Consider the following 22,139-nt stretch of genomic DNA (forward strand, 5'->3'; position numbering starts at 1 on the left):
AATAAAATCCAGAATGATTTACTGAGATTCCTGTAGAGACATATAAGCTGAGTGGACAAAAAGATGAGAGTTTTAGTAGGGATGGGCAGAGACTGTGAAGGTGAGAGCATTTTGGAGTTTCAAACCAGTACTATATGGGGGTTAGAGGTGGCAAAGTGAAAAACCAATGCAGTGAGTGCAGTTAAAAGAAAGATGCTGATACTAATTGAAGCACAGGGGGTGTTGCCTTGAAGAAGGATGAAGATCTGGATAATAACTTAATACTCCATTGTGCAAATGCTTCGGTTTCTTACCATGGTCCGTGTTGTGTTGCAGGACATGGGAAGAACAGAAGGCAGAGCATGCTTTTCTAAAGGGGGCAGTGCAGAGTCAAGCCCAAGCCTATCGTGTCGATCAAGGACTCGGATCCAAAGGCAGTGCTTTCTGTTGGTGGACTTGGAATCGCAGTTTGTCTACACTGTCCTCTTAACAGTGGAGTCTTTTTATTTCCAACCTGCAAATTATGTTTTTATATTTGTTGTCACAGTGTGACAATTTTTTGTACAGTTGGTTTTAAGGTCTCCTCTGCCACTAGAGCCAGTAGGTTACAGCTGTTGATGTAACTGTAGCTGCAATTTTTGTGCAGGACTGAGAAACACAGTGCATTATTTATTGCGGAATCATTGCTGCTAAATAACTACTGTCTGTATAGTTAACACAACAGTTCCATGCCTGAAGAAGTTGCAATGGCTTTATAATATGTGAATGCATCTGTTTCTCTTGATAAAATGTTCTACTGCTGCGGGGTTTTTTTGTATTTCTTAAACTGCAGTGTTTCCTGGAATGTAAACATAGCTTTGCTTGGCTATAGGTGAGCCATCTTTAATGCTCTAAGTTCTTGGCACTTAATTCCTTATTTAACATTGGAAGTATGTGTTGAAATAGTTGAAAAATTATAATGCATATTATGTTTTTGAAAAGCACACGGTGTGAAGGTTGATTCAAACAAGTGAAAAGTACCTTTGATTTGCTCTCGGATCCTATGTTAGTGATTGATAAATTAGAGCATGGAGGCTGGACGTTTTGTCAGGCTTACTCCAGCATAACATATTTGCACATTGTTGTGCATATGGGGCCTGCAGAAACAATAACTTTTTTACCTTGTTTTTAACTTAGAAATACAAATAGTAAAAGGACAATTCATATATGTTGGACCCTGGCTTACTTTTCATTACAGAGGAACGGGACAACTAATTACACAAACATGGGAATAATGTCACACTTTTCCCACTTTGTTCCTCTCCCATTTGTGCGTTATTCACTTGAAATCAACTGGAAAGATGCAAGTTTGTACTTGAGAAGAACTCACTATGCTACAGAGTTTTTACAACGGGAACTTAGAGAGTTTTTCAGATCTTAGATGTTACCTGTTTTCCACAGATAGTAAACATATTACTACTATGCTTATGCATCTCAGTGAGTATCATAAGTACACCCTTGGTGATGGTTACAGTATTTTTAAGCATTTGTGTTCACCTTTATGAACCTATTTGTTTAGTGCATCTTAAAGAGACTGTAAATCTTTATTGGTATATTTTGAAATGGTCATGTAAATCTTTGGCTGGTATATCATGAAAATAGTCATAGGTAACTTAATTTTTCCTGACATTCACTGTAAAACGTTCAGGGGTCCTACCATTTCTGTTCAGGAAATCTTGTAGTTTATTGTTATTTAACAGTATTAAGTGAATTTTTGTATATTTCATTTTAACTTTATTTGTGAATAGTGATTGTGGCATGTTTGGGGGTGTTTTATTAATATTTCATTGATACTAGTAAATTTGAATTGGGATTTTTTTTTTTTTAATTTTATTTTCTGGAAGAGAGAAATTCATGTGTAACGGTGACTATTGGACCACTACTGCTTTTCAGCATTTGTAAACCGGTTTTACGTTAAATCTTGTAGACCTAACAAACTGCTGTTATTTCTAACTGACCGACCTGTATTAATATTGTACTTTTGAAAGTATAAATATTATGTGGAATTCTTTGGTTTTGTTTTGAAATTTATAATAACAAAAGCCCTGTGTTGTTAAAAATACAGACTAAGTGAACTTGCGGTTCTTGGGGCATTGTTGGCAGCGTTTAGCGAGGTCCGTGTGTCGTGGGAGCCCCCAGGGTCACCTTTGGCTGCTCCTTTAGTTCCTTCAGTGCAGAGGCAGTGGCAGTGGCAGTGACGTGGCTCATCCGTGGCTGAGGCTGCTCAGCACCTTCTCAGTAGCGTGGCCCAGTGTCACTGCTGGTGAGCCAGACCTGCGTGTCACCCGGCCTGGGAGCGTCACGCGAGGCTCGGAGGCGCGCGGGGCTCCCCTGATCCCAGTGCAAGCGCTGCGCGTGTGGCAGAGGCACAGTCGGCACTGATGAAAAACCTTGTCCTGAAATAGTTGTTATATATATTTTTATAGTTGCTATGGATCTGATCTAGATTTTATACCGATGAACTTTGTAGGAAATATGTTGTAGGTGTGACAGTGTTGAAGAAAGAAGTGTCAGAAAAACATCATTTTTAAAGAAGTAGTGAAGGTAGACTAAATGTTCACTGTGGATAAATGTGGGATTTAGCATTTATAGAACAGTAATGCTTCATAGGTCATAAAAGAACAAGTAATAATGTGACACTAATGAGTAAAGGACTTAAAGGTTTACCTGGTAAAATGAAGTGCATTAATAGACTTAGAAAGAGATCAGCCACAGCTAACAAAAGGATGTTCCATTTTAAGTAGGAATTCAGCTTTTTTGTTACAGATGAAAAGATCTTCCATAAAACTAAAGCAGTCTGTTTATAAAGAAATTTTTTCTAAGGACCTACAAGTGAATCTGTGTTCTTCATTAGGAGGTAGCTTTAAAAAACATATTTAAGAAACTTGGCATCTGTTGTCAAGCCAGTTTGGGGCTTTTTAAAATTGTTACTGAAATTCCTGCATCAGCAGAGACAGTTCTGTGGCAGTTGCCTGTTTGGGGCAGTAGTCAGCAAGTCTGAAGTTGCTGGGCATCTCTGACATTCTTTCTATGGAATTCTGTGCTCTGCCTCCTGTCTGGCAGAGTCAGGTACTGCGGACTTGGCTTCACTGTCCCCGAAAACTGTAGGAATGTTGGCCTTTTTGGGAGAAGGCCTTAAGAGTGTCAGAAACCAAGCAGAGAGTCGCTAAAAATTGATGGCTTTCAGTGTTTGGTGTGACCACCTTTGCTTGACGATGAGTGATCAGTTAATGAGAAATGGCCTGCATGTCGTGGCTGATTTTAGGTCGTTATTTTTAGGAGATAACTGGTGGGTCCCACTTAGCCCAAGGTAGGGCTGGCAAGGTGTGGGTGTAGTTGTGTGTCAGAGTCAGGTGGGCTGGAAGCCAGGACAGAGGCAATGCTGGTGATGTGGTTGCATTCACGTGCAGGTGAAAGTTGAAGGGGAGAGAGGGTGGGTGGAGGATGGGGATTGACAGGGCAGGGTGGGAGATGGAAGGGGCAAACCAACAGCTCAGCAATGCTCTAGTGGAACATGCTTCTCAACATGGCTGTGTTATTTTTGTGCTGCTTTACCACAGCATTAAGTAGCCAGAGTGTATCCCTGAATTGGGCAATAAAAGTTAAAATAAACAATTATTAAAGAATCAACATTGTATTTGCAAATCATTTGAAAAACTGCAAGGTAGCATTATTTGGGCTGCTTGCTTGTTGTTTGTGCATGAGTTTTTCAGTGTAATAAAGGTACATTGTTTTTGTTCTGCAATGTTAAAATGGAATTAAGGTTAAGAATACATTCTGTTATTGAGGACAAAATATATGAAAGGTATGTTGTAAATATCTGCAGGCTAAGTATTATAAACCCAGGAAATGCTCAGAATTAAGGTCAGACTTTAAAGAAATCCAAACAAATCAGGGTATGGAAATACAGAGCTACAGCACATGATGATACTGAAGAGAAATCAGAACTTACCTTGTCTGTGACGTGACCACTTTGTCTGATGAGCAGAGCTGAAGCAATTCATGCACCTTGTTAGCAGATTTCAGTACCTTATTTACTTTCAGAAATTTTGGCTTTAAAACAGATGTAACATCTCCATGAAGTGCCTTAATTTTGAGAAGGAACTTGAATGCTTACTTTATGCAGTTTGGGGGTTTTTATATTTTCAGACATTGGGCTGTTAAAGATTTAATGCTCTCATTTGACCTTTGTGTACATCCATGTATGTCACCAGTACCCATGTCATACCAATTTAGGAGACTGGCAAGGTAACAAGTACAATTATGAAGCATAAAAGGAAGTATGTAGCTGTTGGAACACTGTAAGTAAGCTCTGACTGTACAGGTGGGATGATCGTGAAAATTGAAAAGTATAAAAGCCAAGCAGGTACATGGGCTCTGGAATTTCTACAATGCACCTTCTTTCATCTGTGGAATTCAGCTGCACAAAAATCACAGTCCCATTCTCGGCCACAGTGGGAGCCTGTTTTCAGAACTGGGATTAGAGTTCATATATTTTAGACTGTTTTTTTTAATCTCTTGTGTGTGACTTTACTGGGCAGTCCCTCTCTAAGTAACTGAGTAAAATTGATGTCAGAATCAATTCATGATTTCTGACCTCAATTGATGTCAGAAAATTCATGTCATAAAACATGAACAATTTCCCATTATTTTTGCATGTTTTCTAAAACCCCTTAACTCTAAGTTCTGTGACTTTAGAGCAAACTTAAACTGTGAATGCACACATACACACATGCTACTGTGGTAAAGAACTGCCTGATTTATTGTGCTGGCTGCATCCTTCAAGCTCACTCAAGAAGCAGGCCTGCCTGAGCACATCACTTTCATGGTCCTCCTAATGAAATATGAGTCTTACTTGGCTCAGATGCTCTGCCTTGAAATATATTTTTCCCCAGAGTGCTGTGAAGTTCCTTCATTTGTTGCAGTGGGATCTTTCTGCTGATGGAATTACCATGGCTGTGGATTGCTAACCAGGGAAAATGCTCTTCCCTGTCTCTTCTCCAACATGCTCCTGCAGAGCACCTCCCTCCAGGCCTTGCATGGTAGCGTCTGTGCTGTCACCTGCCCCTCCTCTTTCACACCCTGAGCTTGTTTTTTCAATGACTTTTTTCCTTTCTTCGCTGTCTTGTTATTTGATTTGCAGGAGGGGGTAGCTGGCCTGGAGCCATGCTAGGAATAATTAAGTTTACATTTATGCATTTGCACTTCTTGCAGAGTGAATGTGAACTGATGGGAATCTTTCACAAAAGAACTCCAGCACATCCTAGAATCCTCTCTCCTAGGATACTTTCTTCAAATACCAGCCCCTACCCAAGGCAGACCACGATGCTGATTGCTCCAGAGTCCTTGCTTGAGGTTCATTCTGCTTTTTTCATTTAAATAAATTCATACTGCTTCTCACTCGTGCTGTCAGTCTCTTTGCCCTCAAGAAATAGGTTTGTACTCCATCTGTGCCGAGCACTCACACATTAATTCATAAGAGCAGTTACAGTTTGGGGCTAAAATGGATTTTAAAAGTTGTAGTTTTCTGACGACTTTGGAGGGCTATGCTTAAATCTGAGGGCTGTGTTTGTTTATCCTACGGGATATACAGACAGTCTGAAGATCAGAAGGGAATAGAAATGCCCTTACATAAAAGACTACCTGTGCTTACTGTGCCTTTTCTAAATTCATTTGGCTGTCATGATGGCTTCTGAAAGGTTTCCCATAGGCATGAGATCACACAGCCTTTTAATGCAGAGTGTTTTTCTGTTAGAATTAACCCTGTAGTCTTGTTGGAAAGGACCACCTTCCCTTTAAACAGAAACCTTACTGGCAGTTCTTCACTTCTTTCGTAGGTATTTCCAGATGGGTCAGGAGCCTGTCTGATTAAACCAGTTATAGTCAGACAAAAGAAATCATTCTTTCTTGACATCATGAATGCGTGTCAGGTCTTCTGCTATAGTTTATCACCTATAACTCAAGCTGCTTACCTGTGTCAGGGCCAAAGGTGTGCACAAGCTCTTGGCAAAGCTGCCCTGTAGCTGTGGCCCTTCTGGAGGATACTTGCTTTCCTGAAGAAACAAGGTGCAGGTAAGCCAAACGTACCCTAATTGTGCACTCAGCCTGTATGGTAACTGGGAACTTTTTGTGTATTGCTGAAGCATGAATAAAGTGCAAATCTTGTAATAAATCCCCCAAGTATAATCAAACTGCAGTTACTACCAAGAATACTGAAAAGAGAATAATTCCCATTTTGTTCCCCGGGATTGGTGGCGTGGAGCTCTCCCTGCCACAGAAATATTGACACTCCCACAGTATTTATTTAAAAACATTTATTTGATTTTTCTCTACAGTTAAAAAGACACCTGTTAATAAAATTCAGTAGATTACCAATAGAATATTTTCTTCAAAGCATAAGGCATAACAGTCAAGTGTTCCATATAAGTGTTAGACTTGAGGCTGGACTCTATTCATATAAATACTTCCCAATAGCAAAAATTTTTGTTCCACGTTACTGACTGATTTAGAGGGCAATTTTTGACAGCCTATTTTTTTCAGCTGAAAAGACAACTAGCAGAAGATGCGTTCTCTTGCTATTTTTATTCTCTCAAAGATGAGAAGACAGCACTTCTTCCCACTTTCTGTCTTCCATTGTTTTATTGGATTCTCTCAGATCCTTTGCAGTAATTTTTTCAAATAGGAATCTGTCCCAGAATTTCTGTTTTCTGCTATCTTTAAAAAAAGTATAAAATCATTTAAGGGCTGGAGGGTGGGAGGGAAACTGTGGGTGTATTGAGCCTTTTGAGAAGAAAAAAAATCTGCCTTATTAATAGTAAAACCTTGGAAGAAATAAAATCATGGGAATCTGGGTACTTCTAAGAATCTTTTCTCTGTCACACACACTCTCCTCTCATGGTCAGCTGTTTTTTTTTGCAGTGTAATATTCCATGCTAGTACGTTTTCATCTTTTTAAACTCATAGTGAGAAACACCGTCTCCATGTCAGGTTCTCCCATCAGCTACAGTGGCACCTACAAGACAAGTCTCTGTGCTGCTGTTCATGCCTTATAGGTGTAAGTAGATATTCATGGGTTTTTAAAAATGAGGCAGGAGTCAGCTCTCTGTGTGAAATAATTGCCTCTCTGTAACTTGTTGAAAAATATTCCATGTACCTGGGAGGAATGCATTGGAAATGTTCAGTCTGCAAGCCCTTGTGATTTATCTCCACTAACCTTGTCAATCCCATCAGTTAAACACTGCCCTTTGTTCCAACCTATTCTGATTTTACTTTGTATAAAATTTGCATTCACTCATAAATTTTGCGTAGGTTCATCTTCTCTTTTTGACTCCGTGGAGTGGCACATCTTGAGCTCTTGAAACGCTGAGTCAAACAAATGACATCCCAAGTGCTTCATTTGTTCTCCTCGTGTCTGGCATTCAGTTGCTTCTTTATCAGCTGGTACCTACATGGCTACAGCAGGTTTTTATCACTGCAAGTGGAACTGTTGAGTAGTTTTTGGTTGTGCAACCCAGGAGCCTGAGGAAAATTCCTGCTGTCTTTTGTCAACCACCTCTGCCCCAAAAATGGCTTTTCAACATCACAACTGCATTAATAAAATGTTTATTTAGCACCTTTCAGGTTGAAGGATCCAAAAGCACTTTACAAATAACTACACACATCATCACTGAAATGCATCCAAGCAGAAAATCAGCAGACAACTCACTGCATACATTTTGAAAAGAACAGACCGTGGCCAGCTGCTCGGCCAGAAAGCAAAGTTGAGGTTTGAATGACCTGTCACAAACAGGGATCGGATTTGGGGTTGGCTTTTAAGGTCTCATCTGAAAAAACGACACAGTAAAGCTGCATGCAAGCCAATTTAGCCACATCAGGAAGCTGAAAATTTGCATCAGCCCTGCCAGGATTAGAGTCTGTGGTGCCAGGGAGTCTGGCCTAATCCTAACCTGACATTTAGATGACTAAAGCATCCCCTCAAGGTAGAGGACATACCCAGTAAATTCAAGTTGCAAGTATATAGTAACACAGTGCTGTTTTTTCATCCAGAAGTCAGCTGTTTATACATAAACATCCCACATGTAGAGTCTCTGCCTCTTTGCAAGCACCAGGCATCAATTTACAGACCTGTAACTTTTCCAGCTTTGGGGGAAGGGGGAATGTGACCTTCAGAGCTTGAGTAGCTACAATAGTCTTTCCAGGGAAGTAGTAGAAGGCACTTGGCACAGCTGAACAAAGCACCTGGAAATTATCAGGAATGATCCTCATTCCTTGGGAGGACAAAGATTACCTGCACTCTTTCCAGACATGATGTTGACAGTTGATAAGAAGTATAGGCCAAATAAATTCTGAGCAATGTCTCCTTTTCTACGGAAGTACTCTCAAATGCTGGAAACGTCTCGTGAACATACACAGCCCAGCTCCTCCTTGTTGCAACTTGGCAGAAGAACTTGGGCATAAATGTGTAAATGTGGCTTTGTTACTCTGAACTACATCTCCTGGCTGTAACAAGGATTATGTTTTCCACTTCAGCAAAGGAAAATTATAAGGCTATTTTTATACAATTTGAAAGCACTTAATACAAAGTTACATTAATACACTGCATCATATGGCCTATCTGTGGAGAAAATACTGAAATACTACCATAGGGCTGTTCAATACTAGTTTTTTTTCTTTCAACTTTTTATCTTAATACTAGAAAATATATAAATCATTTACATGACTTTATGCAAAAGAAGGCACAGCCGGTTATAGTTTACACAAGCACAATGCATAATATGCAGAAAAGGGGATTAAAAAGAAGCTTCACATCCCTAATAGATACATTGTTGCAATCCATTAAGAAAAGTACTTCATCAACAACAGAAGTGTTCAACACTTGAGAGCTATGATATAAAAAAATTATAATTCATTTAATGCATAACAGATTTATATATACTTTTATATATAAACACTGTTGAAAAATGCTAACATAATAAAAGTAGATTATCCATGTAATGAAAAGTGCAAACCAAAGTAATGAAGGGTTTCACAATGTCCTTCTCATGACACAGGAAAAACTAACCCATAGGAATGAAGTGTTAGATCCACCAATACATCCTTGGTGTGATGAGGCATCATCAGGATTTCTGAGCATTCGGAGAAAGCAGTATAGGTGAAGAGGCTCTGTCCAGACTGGGGAGTGGCACTGGTATGTGACCATTTAGCAGAGTTGGAAACTGTAAGAGGCCGAAAGGTAAAAATTACTCTTTATCTCAAAACATTCAGCCCAAGAAGCACATGGACTCAGCATTAGCAACTGGCTCTAGATGGTTTCAAGAGTTGTGATGTCTATACAGTGAGACATCTACCAAATGCCTGCATCAGCCATTAGGAATGCAAGATAGAGGACAAAAACTGAGTAATTTGTAAATGTGCAAGGATATAAAAATCTGTTATTGGCTATTTTTTATATAAAAGTTCACATAAAACATTTATCATCACCCTGGAAAAGTGAACACTATAGAGCAATCTTTGCCATCCATTCTGTTTCCAAAAGTATTTTTTCAGTGTACGCATTATTAATTACAATAATGCGTACACTGAAAAATTTTGTCTTTCTTTTATGCAGGAAAGAGTTTGGCAAAAGTGAAAGTTCAGATTTACTTTTAGGGCAGAAAAGTACAACTGGGGAATCTAAGTTATGGGAAAATTACTCTCAAGTAATTACAGTTTTTGTATTCACTCAGAGACTACGAACTAGCTACACCATTCAGCATGTGAAGCAGAACCTGTAGTCATTTATTGTCACCTGCTGCTTCAGAAGTGCTGTGCAAAACCTTATCCAGTACAGAAGCCGTATATTATTCCTAGTTCATGACGGCATCATGACTGCACCTTGCCTGCAGGGTGGGTATTGACTAGTTCTGAACATCTGATCTGACAAAAAGTAAAGCAAGTAGGTGGAATAAACTTGCTGCAGCATGAGGCAGGAATTATCCCAGTGGCAGATACTGATCTGGCCTCGAGGCCCAGCTCCATGAACTGTGCTGGGTTTCTGTTGGCTTGAGGAAGACAGAGCTGAACAACCTCAAGCATCTGGTGTATTTTTACTCCTTATCAGATCAGTCCTTGGACAGCCAACTGTGGTGTAACCACGCCCTCCACGTGCATATAATAACGTGCTCCTAACAAGTTTCCTCTTCCACTCAGATGGTGGCTGGTGATACCTGAGTTCCACCACTCCACATAAAGCCGGGCCGAGCAGCGCGGTGCTGCAGGGCACCATGCTCCTGGTGTGGCCCAAACTGGCTGATGCCTCTGCTATAACCACACCAAACCTCAGGAAATGCTTCCATTACTTCTGCCAAGATTCATTAAAATGCAGGAACTGATTACAAGCTCTCTCCTGGGTGTGCATGGAGCGTGGGCTGGCCTGTGAGGCAGCCTGAGGAGAGCTTTACCCTGGTGCCTACACTGGCTGACCCATCAGTTCTAGGTGGGCTTGGCCGGAATTCAGCTGTGGTTTTAGCTTCCTATTTGCTGTTAAAATAAGGCTTTGTGCTCTACAACTTGTCATCATGGCCTTTGCTTGAATCAAACATCATGTATAAGGCCCTTTGGGTCTCTCAGCAGGGAAAGCCAAGGCCACTCCTCACTTTCAGTTCCCCCAGGGAATGGCCAACATGTCTGTACAAGCTCATTCCAGGTCTCGGCCCAGGCACTTCTCAGGTGAGATGTCTGGCTGTTTCTAACCATGTGTGCAAAACTAAGGTCCCGTAGGGAATAATGAGTTTATTGGAAACAGAAATAAGGAGCCCTGAGCTCCATGTGCAGCTGGAGGTAGATAGACTGACTATCCCAGTACCTGAGCAGCTACTTGAGCTGAAGCCCAGCCCTGGATTTGGGCACTCGGCCTTCCTGAGGGTTCAGAGACTAATACAGGGTCCCTGTCTAGCAGTAGCCTACTCCTGTGTTAGTGCTGGCCCTCCACAGCCATTGGGGTGTTCATTCCAGGGATGTCCTTACACCTTTAGCTGTACAGATGGCCACTGGGTTCCTTGCCAATCAGCAGATGAACATAATTCTTCTGTGACCTAATGAATCAGCTGTACTGCAGCAGCCACTGCTGGACCTGCAAATACCAAGCCCACTGTCTTCTTCCTGAGCCTCAAGCAAATGCTGCAGCTGAGTGCTGTGGCCATCATGGGTTATTTAGTAACTTTTGTATTTACCACATCTCTATAAAACTTTGAGAATTTTACTCTGCCAATACTCAGGAGAGAGTGGGCACAATGCTGCCTTTCTGCTGTTACATATGGCGAGGTCATGCTCAGAGGTGTGTCCTTGGTTGAGGACACATGGATAATTGGCAGCAGAACTGGAAATGGAGCCTTTGGGTTCAGAGAGTCTATTTCTGAGTGAGAAGTAGCTTATTAGGACAAAATGATAAACCTACACCCACTTCACTGGGTGAGACCCAAACTGTCTTGTTTTTCCCAGAGTCCGTGTTCCAGCCCTCTCCTGGCAGGTCACTGACTGGTCTGCACTCTGTTCCTGCAGCTCTGAGCTCTGTTACCTGCTCTCTCCAGGGTCCAGCATTTCCTTCACACAATGTATGTGTGCCTTCTGCAGCAGACACTGCCCTGTAGGTTCTGACTGTGCTGCCAAGGATTGGAAGAGGGTACAGGTAAGTAGGCCTCTCTTTAGAAGTGCTTGTTAATGCCTGTATTTTCTTGATCTGTTTGAAAAGCTCCAGACTGATGTGAAGAGATGTTCCCACAATGTCTCTTCCATATGTGTGCATTTAGCAATGAAACCTGTGCACTGGGAAGACCTACCTGGAACAGAGTGTTTGGTCCCTGCAGCCTGGCAGGACTCAGAGGAGCAACAGGACTGAGGCTGCTCCAGAAATGAATGCTGGACAGCAGCGGGCTGGGGGTCAGCAATAATCCATTGGGGGTCTGCAAGACAAAAAACACACCATGATGCACAGCTCAGAGTTACAGCTCCATGCAGCACTCACCGCCCCTAAAGCCTTAGACAGCATCCACTGGCTCTATTTTCCAGTGAATTCAGATACACAGCATGGTCAGCAGCAGCTGCCCATCCAGCTCTGCATCCTGTCTCTGGATACCTGCACATTTCATATTCCTTCATATGCAAATTGATTTCATTCCTGTTTGCTTAACGAGATGCACGGTTATTGATTATTTGAACCATGCTCATGCAGCTGTGTAACATACAGAATAACACCACGTGTGCCCCAGTGCCTGCCAACACCACCTAGTCTCCTTCAGAAACAGTAGAACCTTTTGAAGGGCAGCAGTTCCTTGACCTGGCTGCAGCTTTTGAGGCATTACTACAATTGTGTGTGGAGCTGAAAGGGTCACTGCTGGCCTGTGACGTTTACTCCCCTGATGGCACCTCTCTGTAAGGGAAAAGGGTTCAAGAAGCTGGCAATGCATGGGCTGAGCAGGGAGAGACAGGTGTATGGGCCGGGTGCCCAAGGGGACAGCAGAGAGCACAGCTAATTGTTTGAAAATAATCAAAATGGCAAGAATTAGAATCCAAGGCTTTTCCCAACTCAGAGGTGCCTCCTTCCAGTGCCACAGTGCACAAGAATTGCTGGGATTGCGCTCAGCATTCATAAAAGCACACTTAGAGGGGAGGTAGAGTTAGAGCACATGCAAATCTTCATTGAAATGAAGAATTATGTGAATTATTCTGTATCCAGGATAACTTTTATCATGCCAAAAAAAAAGAACATGTGACAGTTTTGAAAAAAGTATTTGGCATAATGAATTAATCTCACCAGTAATCTTGATGCCAATTATCAAAATCAGTCCTATTTAGCAAAGCACTTAATGGAATTTGAGAACACACTTAGCAAGCAAGCATGTGCTTTGCTGTGTCGAACAACTGTCTCTGCTGAACTGGGGCATCCTTTTGTCCAGGGTTTAAAATACGTAAAGAGAAGACAGAGTACCTGTAGCTCCCTGTAATAACCAGCAGGTCATGTGTTCTGGTGCTCCCACCAGGCCAGAAATACAAACTCCCATGCAGGGCCATTGCAGCCGGGGGTGTCCCTCAGCAGCTGCTGACCCCAGGGCCATCACACCTGCTCTGTGCCAGACCCTGCAGACAGCAGGCTCACTGGCACTGCCACAGCTCACTGCATTGGGAGCGTCAGATTCACCTGCCAAGCGGTGCCCGAGGCATCGGCTGCGGTGTCTGGGCTCGGGGCAGGCACATGGGAACACAGACCTGCTGTGACAGGATCGCACTGCAGTTCACAGCAAGGTCAGACAGTTCCTTTGGCACCAGCAGAACAGATGGGAAAGACAAGGAGCAGCAAACATTAAAGTTATCCTGGTGATTCTGAAAGGCTGTTTAATACAAAGACCTTGGCTGCTCTTGAATGGTTTTGCTGAGGAATTTCAGATTAAGTGGGTGGGGTTTGTGGGGAAATGTGCAGGGAAAGGACCCTGACACCTTCTTTGTGCTGAAGAAGGTGGATCAAAACCACCAAACCCCATGGAAGAAACCATGTTTGTCCCAGGAGTAATAAATCCCAGTGCTATCACTGGGAAAGCAATAGGTGTTGATGCAGTAAATCAGCAGGTCACAGGAGTACCACTCAGGGTTGGGATGTATCTGCATGCCAACAAAAGGGACAAAGAGTGGGTGGAGGACTGGCAAGGAGATAACATCAGTCTTGATCTCATCAAGTGACAGCTCTTGTCAAAAAAAACCCAAAAAACCACTTGACAAGCAGGCATTTGTCCAGAGTCCTTTACAAACACTCTCTTGCTGGGAGCATGGTGGTTTCATGGGGAAGGAAATCAGCAGCACCAGCAAGAGCCCCTTTCCTGTGCCACATTTCAAGCTGATGCTCCACTGGCAGGCGGCTACTGGTGGAGATTTATGAGACTGCCAACACACTGAATTAGGTCAGGATAAATACTCAGATCTACTTACAGAAGAGCCTACTAACCTTAAAACCAAAGATATAAGTAGCTAGACCCAACAACATTCAACCAAGGACACAGTACTGTGGCAACTGTACCAAGAACTCTCGTGGTTAGCCTCCATTCTTTATTTTTCCTCTAAGAAGCTGCAGATATCCAGAACTAGTGCAGTTATTGAGGGCGTATTCTGAAAATAGTGAGGAAGACTTGGAGATGTTTTTTCCTACCTAGATGCAGCCAAAGCAAGTCTTCAGAGAGACCTGAAAAACTGAGTTGCCCTCTATTCATCTCTGAAAGCATACTAACATGCCTAAAACAGTGCTAAGCAAAAGCTCATATCCTTTGATGAGCAGAGTACTAATGTCTGCAAGTTCTGCCAGAACCAAGAGCCAGCCAAATGAAGCCTCCAAATCTGTTTAATATTTAATGCAAAAAGAGCACAGGTCAGCCCAGACTTGTTCTCAGTATTGCCATCAGCCAAGTATCAAAACCACCAGAGGAAATCTAAGTGTAAGCAACACCACAGGACATCCTATCCCTAAATTATATGCAGAAATTGATGTGACACTTCATTTTCTGCCCACATGCAGCCATGCATCTGGTATTAGATGTGGAACCCACTGGGAAGTTCCTACTTGTGAAACATCATTGTAATCTAAGCACAGGAACAGTTTAAATAGAAATCATTCATTGCACAGAGAGGATTATGTTCAGCAATGATGCTCATGGCTCCTGACTTCTGTGACAATGTGTGTAAGTACAGTCTTGTCACTTATAGCTGTTAGAAAGCAGGCAAGTGCTGTCACACATACATTTCTGTTCTAATATTGATTGCGTGTATCATGTGCCCTTTCACAGCATTCCACCTGAAGGTATTCCTCATGACCAGCAGGTACAGTGGAAAGCCATTTGAAATATCCTCTCAGGCAGCAGGACCTCCTCAGAACATACATCACTCCTGGAGCACACATCCTGTTCTGCACCTGCCCCTGGCAGCAGGTGTTTCACACTGGGATCTGATAAATCTGGGAATGTTTGAGATATGATGCATGTTCTTCCTTGGATAATGGGATGAACAGCAAATTTCCTGTCTAAGTTATGATTTTAGCTATTCTGTATTGTGATATTACAGTTATCTGAATACAGCTGCTATGTAGTTTTCATTTTATATTCACTAGGACGAGTGTTTAGGATGCAGGGTGCTTCTTATCCACACTAGAAAAAGAAGGCTAAAAGAGAGGATAAAAGCTATGTTGCTGTTTAGCCAAAAGTTTAAATAATTGGACCAGGGAACTACCCTACACAGATGCCATATGCCTCTTCTATGATAGGACTACCTGTAAAAAAGATTTGTGATGGCTTTAAGTTGGGTAACACTCATCCCAGCCTTAGCTATCCCTCCTGCTAAAGCAGTGCCACAATCCTCAAGATAATTCCCTTCTACATCTTTCAGGGCAGTAAGTGCACCAGTTCACAGGTGCATGGGAAAGTTAAATATTCAAAGAAATAATTACAAAACCAGGAAACAAATCTCTGTTCATCCTGTGGTTTGGGGACAGCAACAGATAAAAATGGGTTTGAAATAACTCACACTGTCATTGTGTATGGTTGGCATCTGATGTTGTCAGATCTGCTCCCTATGAAAAAATACTGTGGATATACCACAGTTAGAGGTTATAAGTTTGTCAATGCATCTCAGTTTTGGTTTGTCACACTTTTGTTCTTCCTGCCAAACATAACTTCACTTAAAGGCTTTATGATGTCAAAAATGGCAGGTGTCAGCTCACAAACTGCTCTTTTTGGTGACACAGCTTTGTATCTTGGTGGCTTACAGGTGGGCCTGAGCTGCACAAACTCACTCTGCAGCCAGCTGACAAGCCCAGGAGAGCAAGTGCTGTGCTGGCTGAGAGCACTTGCCAACACTCCCTTCTGCCAGGCCCTTGTGCCGTGCAGGCACACAATGCTGCCCACATCAAACACCTCCAACACCTTCAAACAGGGAAGAGGTGGTGGGATTCTGGATACCATGGGTCTTCTAGGCAGTCTGAAGTGAGTGAGGGTTTGTAACATACCTTGGTCCTCATTTATTTATTGTCTAGTTTGCTGCATTCAATGCTTGTATTTGCATCAACTGCTGCTTCAGGGCTGGGGATCTTACGGGATATTCCACGTTGGGATAATTTTATTCTTGGATTATTTTTGGTCTAATTTTGAGGTGGTATTGTAAGACAAAACTCACCAATGAACATAGAGTCATATCTATATGATTTTACCCTTCTGCTCTGAACTCCTGGGCTTTTTTTCATAGACTAGCTTGAAAATGAGAACTCGCTGTTGACATTACCACAAATATGTTACTAAAAAGAATAAATATCCTTCTGGTTGTTCAGTATTTCTGTGCTGAAGGGAAGCTCTAGCAAGTACTCTGTGAATTTGTACAACTTTAGAAATTTAAACTGATTTCAGAGCCTGTCTTAGAAACCACTTAATTTGCTCTGTGTTTGGAAATTAACAAAAAGGTCACACTGTTTGAATGGATTGCAACATCTAGTAGAGAAATCTAACCAAGTATCCCATGTGCTCAGGTTGTGACCTACAAAACCCCTGTGGTTTTCTTCTTGGCTTTTTCCTGTTTGTTTTGTAGATCTGGAGGCTGGTTTGAACTGATACACAATTCACTAATGGCTGCCCATTTCCTTATTCTTTCAGGCAGTCTGTCAACTGTGATGGCTTTTCCCACACTCAATTAGGAACAAACCCCAGGAGAAACCTACTTCCCCTCCTTGTTCAGAGCACTGCTGTGTTTCCCTCTTTCCTGTATGTTGGGGTTTTCTCCCATTCAATGGTGACAGACCCACAGAACTAACACTGTTGGCCACATGGAGGGAATGCCTGGAGACAGGCAGGTCTTACCTGTGCAGTGAAGAAAGCTGGAGTCAGGGATCCCGAAGGAAGCGCGGGGCTGTTTAGGGCGATGGAACCGATGTCAGTGCTGGAGAGAATCATAGGTGGGGCAGAGATTTCCAAGCCTTTGGGTTTTTTAGCCTTTGGGGGAAGAGATGGGGATTTGGCCTTGGAGCCTGAGGAGAGGTTCAGAGGCTCAAGGGAATCTGAGTCGTGGCAACTGGAGTCAAGGAAGAAGCTCTTGTGTTCTGTAGGGAGGGGTGAGGCGGGAGACAGAGATGGTGACCTGGAGGAGGATGATGATGGAGATGAAATGCTGGCACTGTTGGGTAGCATTAAGGAAGATATTTTAGCTGATACTGAAGAGTTGAGGAAAGCAGAGGCAGCTGCTGTTTCAGAAGTAGAAGGCAACGACACCATGGGCCTCGTAACTTGTTTGTCTGTTTTGTTTGTCACAAATCTGATAACAGTTCGGACTTCTTCAACTGGTGTGTTTCCTTCTGACTTCTCCAGTTTTTCTGTTTTGATGGTCTTGTAAGGGTCTGGCTGGTTTTGCAGAGAGTTGATAGTGAAAGAGGAGTACAGGCCAGAGTGGATATATTCATTACGGCTTGTGCTTTTCAGTGCTGACAAGCTGTGCTTGTGCTGATCCCTGCCCTCTGAAGGCATCTTACAGTCGCTGTCCTGCAGCAAAAGGCTCTCTCTGCTGATTTCCACAGCATGTGGATCCATTTTTAAAATCTCAGGAAAGGAGACAAACTTGTATACAAATTTTTGTCCGATCACTTTCTTGATGATGTTCTGCAAATACAAAGAAGGTGCTAGAAAGATCAGCGTTTCAGAGGCACCCACTACTGCACACACAAGGGCGGGGGGCACTGCTCCCTCATAAAGCTATGCAGGTCATTTTGTGGGGCTCTAAATGCTGATCACCCTTGGCTTATTCCAATACCTCTCTCTGCTCAGCCAGGGAGTCCACCCCTGGCTCCTCATGGTTTCCAACAAAACCACCATCACTTTGTGACAAAGACCTATTGGTGGCCAATTTGACTTCTGCTTCCTCTGAAGCAGCTTGGGAATATTTTCTTTCCAGTAAAAGCAATTCTGCTGCCTTGTGGATTCGAGTCATGCCACCACTTGCGTTCCACAAAAAATCCAAACTCCTTTCATGTCACCTAAAACTGACACCAACACCTGAGGGTGAAATACTCTCACAATGTCTGCAAGGAACAAAACCACCTCAGCCTCTTGGCCTCAGTTATTTACCCTCTGTTTCTTACCACATAAGGAAAGGATTGAGCTAAACTTACAGTTACAGTGACTGTCTTTCTGTCAGTGATCATGCATTTGTGTCTGTGAAAAATGCAACCTCTTGCATGGGCTGGAAAAGTACTTGTGTCCTGCAATATCCTCTGCACCATCTCCAGGCTGGCATTAGGCTCAGGATGCTCACTGGGGCAGGCAGAAGGTTTTCATCAGTCTAAACTGACTATGGAAATTGATTACTGAGAAAGTCCCAAACCTCTCAAAGGTTTGTAGAACTGTTTATTTTTTTCTTGAAGTGTCCCCTTTATGTAAAGAGCTGATTCCTTTTGAGACTTTTTATGAGCATCCTGTTTCTAGTCCTAGTGCTCCCCCTGCAAACCCAGGTTGGCTGCCTGCTCTAACACAATTCCCAAGGATATGTGAGCTCCTCCAAAAGGCACAGGCCTGGCTTAGGGACCGGAGCATTTACCACCCTAAGCCAAGTGCTGCAGAGCAAATGAAGAAATATGTCCTGAGATTTCCATTCTAATTTCTCTTTCTTGAAACCCCTGGTGGAGAGTTTGTTAAGTTGCCTCTGAAAAACCCTTTCCAAGAGGCTTCCCTTTAGTCCAGCACATCTGCTCCACCTCCAGCTGGTATTCTGCAGACATCTGCTCTGCTGTGCATATGGGAATGCAAATATTTACAAATTTCCTAAAAATCTAATTGGTTTTTCATTCTACCGCAGCTTCTGACACCAATAGTGGAAACATTTGTTAAGCTGACTGAAAATGAAACAGAAAATTAGGGAAAAGGAAAAGAGACATCATTTTTCTCTATATATAGACAACAAGTAGTGCTGGGTGCTTGTACCTGCCTACACCTTGTTCAGCCACGAAAGCAAGGACCATTTTGTGAAAGAAGAATATGCACTTGAGTATCAGAATCTTTTCTATCTTTCAGCTGAAAGACTGAATCACTCTGTAATTCATCTGTCTGAATGTCCTGGCATTTCATTCAGGCACCTTCTTGAATACAAAACTAACCCTACAGAGAACCCTGGGATGCTGCTTTGCATCACAGGTCAGGAGCTGTGGCACAAATAGAGAATATTGTTGCCCAAGATGATAACAGGGATCTGTAGCAAAGAGAAGAATTGAATTCCACAAGTTCAGACTAAAGGCACAAACTGCCCTCTTCCATGCTGAATTGTACACACATCTGCCCACCTGGCAGATGCTGTAGTGTCTATTTTGTCCTCCAGAGGTTCAGGACAAACAGTTAGCCCACAGAATCTCAGTCTGCATGAGCTTTAATTCCCATGGCTTTGGGCTTGGCCTAGATTTTTTTTTCATTGCTAATTAGGTTCAGCATTGGATGATTGCACTTTTTCTGCACTCTCAATATTGCATTCTCATTCCAAAGAGCAAAATCTCCAAACTACTCACATATAAAAAAAAAAAAAAAACCCATCCCAACTGGATTTTTGTTTCTTTATTTTATATTTATTTATTTATTTATTTTTTTTTTTTTATTTTTATTTATATTTAAAATAATGCGTCCCCTCTGCTCCTGGCAACTTTGAATTATTGTTAAATCAAGCTCAGCAACTGAAATTCTCCTTGGAAAATGTGACTCCCAGCAGAACAAGATTAAATGTATTTAAGGATTGTACTTTTACACTGATGCAGGCTTGAAACGGGGGAACATTGCTATAAAAAGGAACTGAACTGGTGATTTTATACTTCCTTTGTTATTATTAAATACAGTTATATTTTAAGAACATTGCAGTGCTGCTCCTCCAACTCTGTCAGCCTGCAGCAAAGGCCCACTTAATGATGCTGGAGATGAAAAGATTCAAGGGCAGATCCCTCAAGCAATTTGCAGGCTTCTCTTAAATGTGTAGCCTGAGGAAATCTCCACAGGCATGCAAGAGAAAATAAGGACACAAATTAATGAAGTGCCTCGGAAAGGCACTGACTTTTCCATATTCTTTTGACAAACAACTGAAGGTAAAAAGCAGCATATTTTTACCATCACCTCAGTGATCTGTCAGAATCATTCTGAGCTAGGACAGTTCAAACCACAGAAGACAGTGACAGGCACCACAACAAGCAGTTTGAAAGGGCAAAGAATTGTGCCTTCCTGCATCTGCAGGAAGACTAGACCACTTGCTTGGTAGCAGGACAGTAAGTGTACGTGAACATTTAGCCCTATTTTATTGTTGTTTGAATTTTCTATGTAAATTCCCTCATGAACAGGCTTGCAATGAGTGCTAGTGGCTGCTGGCCAGGGCTGCAGGGAGCCAGGGTAGGACTGCTGGGTCCATGCAGCTGCTGCAGAGAAGAAATGAGCAACTGGGACAAGAGCAGGGGCTCCAGTCCTACAGCTTAAAAAAAAAAAAAATCTTATCAACAGACAGCACTCTCTGACTCTCAGAGAGAGGGAGGCAGCAGGGAATGCCCCTCTTCTGTTGGCTTCTTGAACACCTTACACTTCCCCTGCTCTGCCCCCAGAGTACAAAACAGTGACTACAGCAAACGTGCCCAGCCCACCCCGTGGAGAAGTGCTTGGAAAGCTGCAGTGCCTGCTGCCTGCTCCAGCACATCAGCCGTGCTAGGGAGCTCGGGCTCATTCACACCCCAGCACTTCAGGAACTCGCTTTGCGAGCCCTTCCAAAAGCAGAATCACCAGCTGCAGGGATGGCTCTCCTCTGCCCCTGTCCTCCACACAGCAGCTGGCTGAGCTGGTTCTCCCTGCAGCTATATTGGGGAGGGGTTGTGTCAACTATGCATGTGCACCACTGAAATCCATCATGTGTTTGTGTTTCATTTTTATCAGCTCTGACTCCTGCTCCCTGTTTGAGCCATTTAGAGCAAATGTGTAACTATACTACCAGGGTGACTGACGCATTTTAGTGGCTTGGCCCAAAGCTGTTAGCTGGCAAGTTTGCTGGCTGCAGGAGCCACTTGGGAGACTGATCTGGGACATGGGATTCACTTCCTAGCCAAACTTCAGACTAATGAGGGATCTCAGGAGCAGGAAAACCATTTTTCCCTCTTTCCAGGAAGTGACCTATAATCAGGATGCCCGAGATCTCAGAATTTATGACAGAGCAGAATGAACTTGTCTGTAGGTACTAAACATCCCTGGTCAGATAAGAAGACCAGAGCTGTAGCTGCTGCTCCCAAGTCCCACTTGGATGTGTTGCAAGTTCCCTGGCTCTAAGAGTACTGAGGGGTGAAACACGTGTAGGAACACAGGTTATGAATCCCTCCCAGAACTCTATCCAGGCTGCTTCCAGCTACTGGGAGCCCTACCCAGACAGAGGGCTGCTCACACTCCAGTGTCTGAAGTACACATGCTGGCAGGAGGTACCTGTGGCAGGATGGTCTGCTCTGAAAAATGGGAGTGTGTCTGCATCAGCATGGGCAGGCAGGCAGATTCTGCTAGCATCACAGGTTATGCAGTAATGCTTTGTACACTGTGGGTGTAGAAGCCAGATTCTGTAACATTTTTGATGCAGGCACAGGTGCTACTACACTGTGCCCCTGTACTGACCTTTGGAAGATCAAGGCTCCCATTTAGCTGGATTTCAGTCTTCCTTCACTCACCTCCAGCTGGAAGATAAAGGCTACTTCTCTGGCTAGCACCTATGACCAGGTTCTCTGCTCTCTATACTGCAGGTCACTGGACATCCCTTTCCTCTCACATCAAACATGAACTATTTTATGTGTCTTTTAGAGGCAGGTGTTCTTGGGCTTTCTCCTCTACCCATCACCTCTTACTGAGTATCAAATCCTTCACTCCCATCTTTCCATATGGATAGCACTATATAACCATCTATGCCACTTCAGCCAAGAACTTTCTTGACTTCCACAAATCACTCTTGGAGGAAGCTCCTTCCAGTTTTCTATAAAGGTACTTTCTAATGCCCCTTAAAGTATTTCCTTGTAACACCTCTGACCTGCACCACTACATAATGTACAGCTGGTACTCCACACAATCACACTGCTATTGTTTCAA

General features: G+C 42.8%; 2 protein-coding genes across 5 annotated transcripts in view; one reads left to right on the forward strand and one right to left on the reverse strand.

Moving 5' to 3' along the window:
• CDK17 (cyclin dependent kinase 17) overlaps positions 1-3,648 on the forward strand; it is a 91,099-nt gene extending 87,451 nt beyond the window's left edge. For all 3 annotated transcript variants that reach the window (XM_059846740.1, XM_059846742.1, XM_059846741.1), the window contains one exon: positions 316-3,648. In XM_059846740.1, coding sequence (XP_059702723.1) covers positions 316-353 — 38 coding nt within the window. In that variant the 3' untranslated portion in view covers positions 354-3,648. The remainder of the gene's footprint in view (positions 1-315) is intronic.
• A 3,956-nt stretch (positions 3,649-7,604) lies between these two features.
• Positions 7,605-22,139, reverse strand: part of ELK3 (ETS transcription factor ELK3) — a 35,845-nt gene continuing 21,310 nt past the window's right edge. The window contains exons 3-5 of one of the 2 annotated variants that reach the window (XM_059846743.1): positions 16,878-17,669; positions 11,835-11,957; positions 7,605-9,233 (exon numbers count right to left, since the gene is read on the reverse strand). In XM_059846743.1, the coding sequence (XP_059702726.1) occupies positions 9,135-9,233; positions 11,835-11,957; positions 16,878-17,669 (1,014 nt within the window). In that variant the 3' untranslated portion in view covers positions 7,605-9,134. The remainder of the gene's footprint in view (positions 9,234-11,834; positions 11,958-16,877; positions 17,670-22,139) is intronic. The other variant, XM_059846744.1, reaches the window with a different exon arrangement.

The sequence above is a fragment of the Haemorhous mexicanus genome, chromosome 5 (assembly GCF_027477595.1).
Source record: "Haemorhous mexicanus isolate bHaeMex1 chromosome 5, bHaeMex1.pri, whole genome shotgun sequence".
NCBI classification, from domain to species: Eukaryota; Metazoa; Chordata; class Aves; order Passeriformes; family Fringillidae; genus Haemorhous; species Haemorhous mexicanus.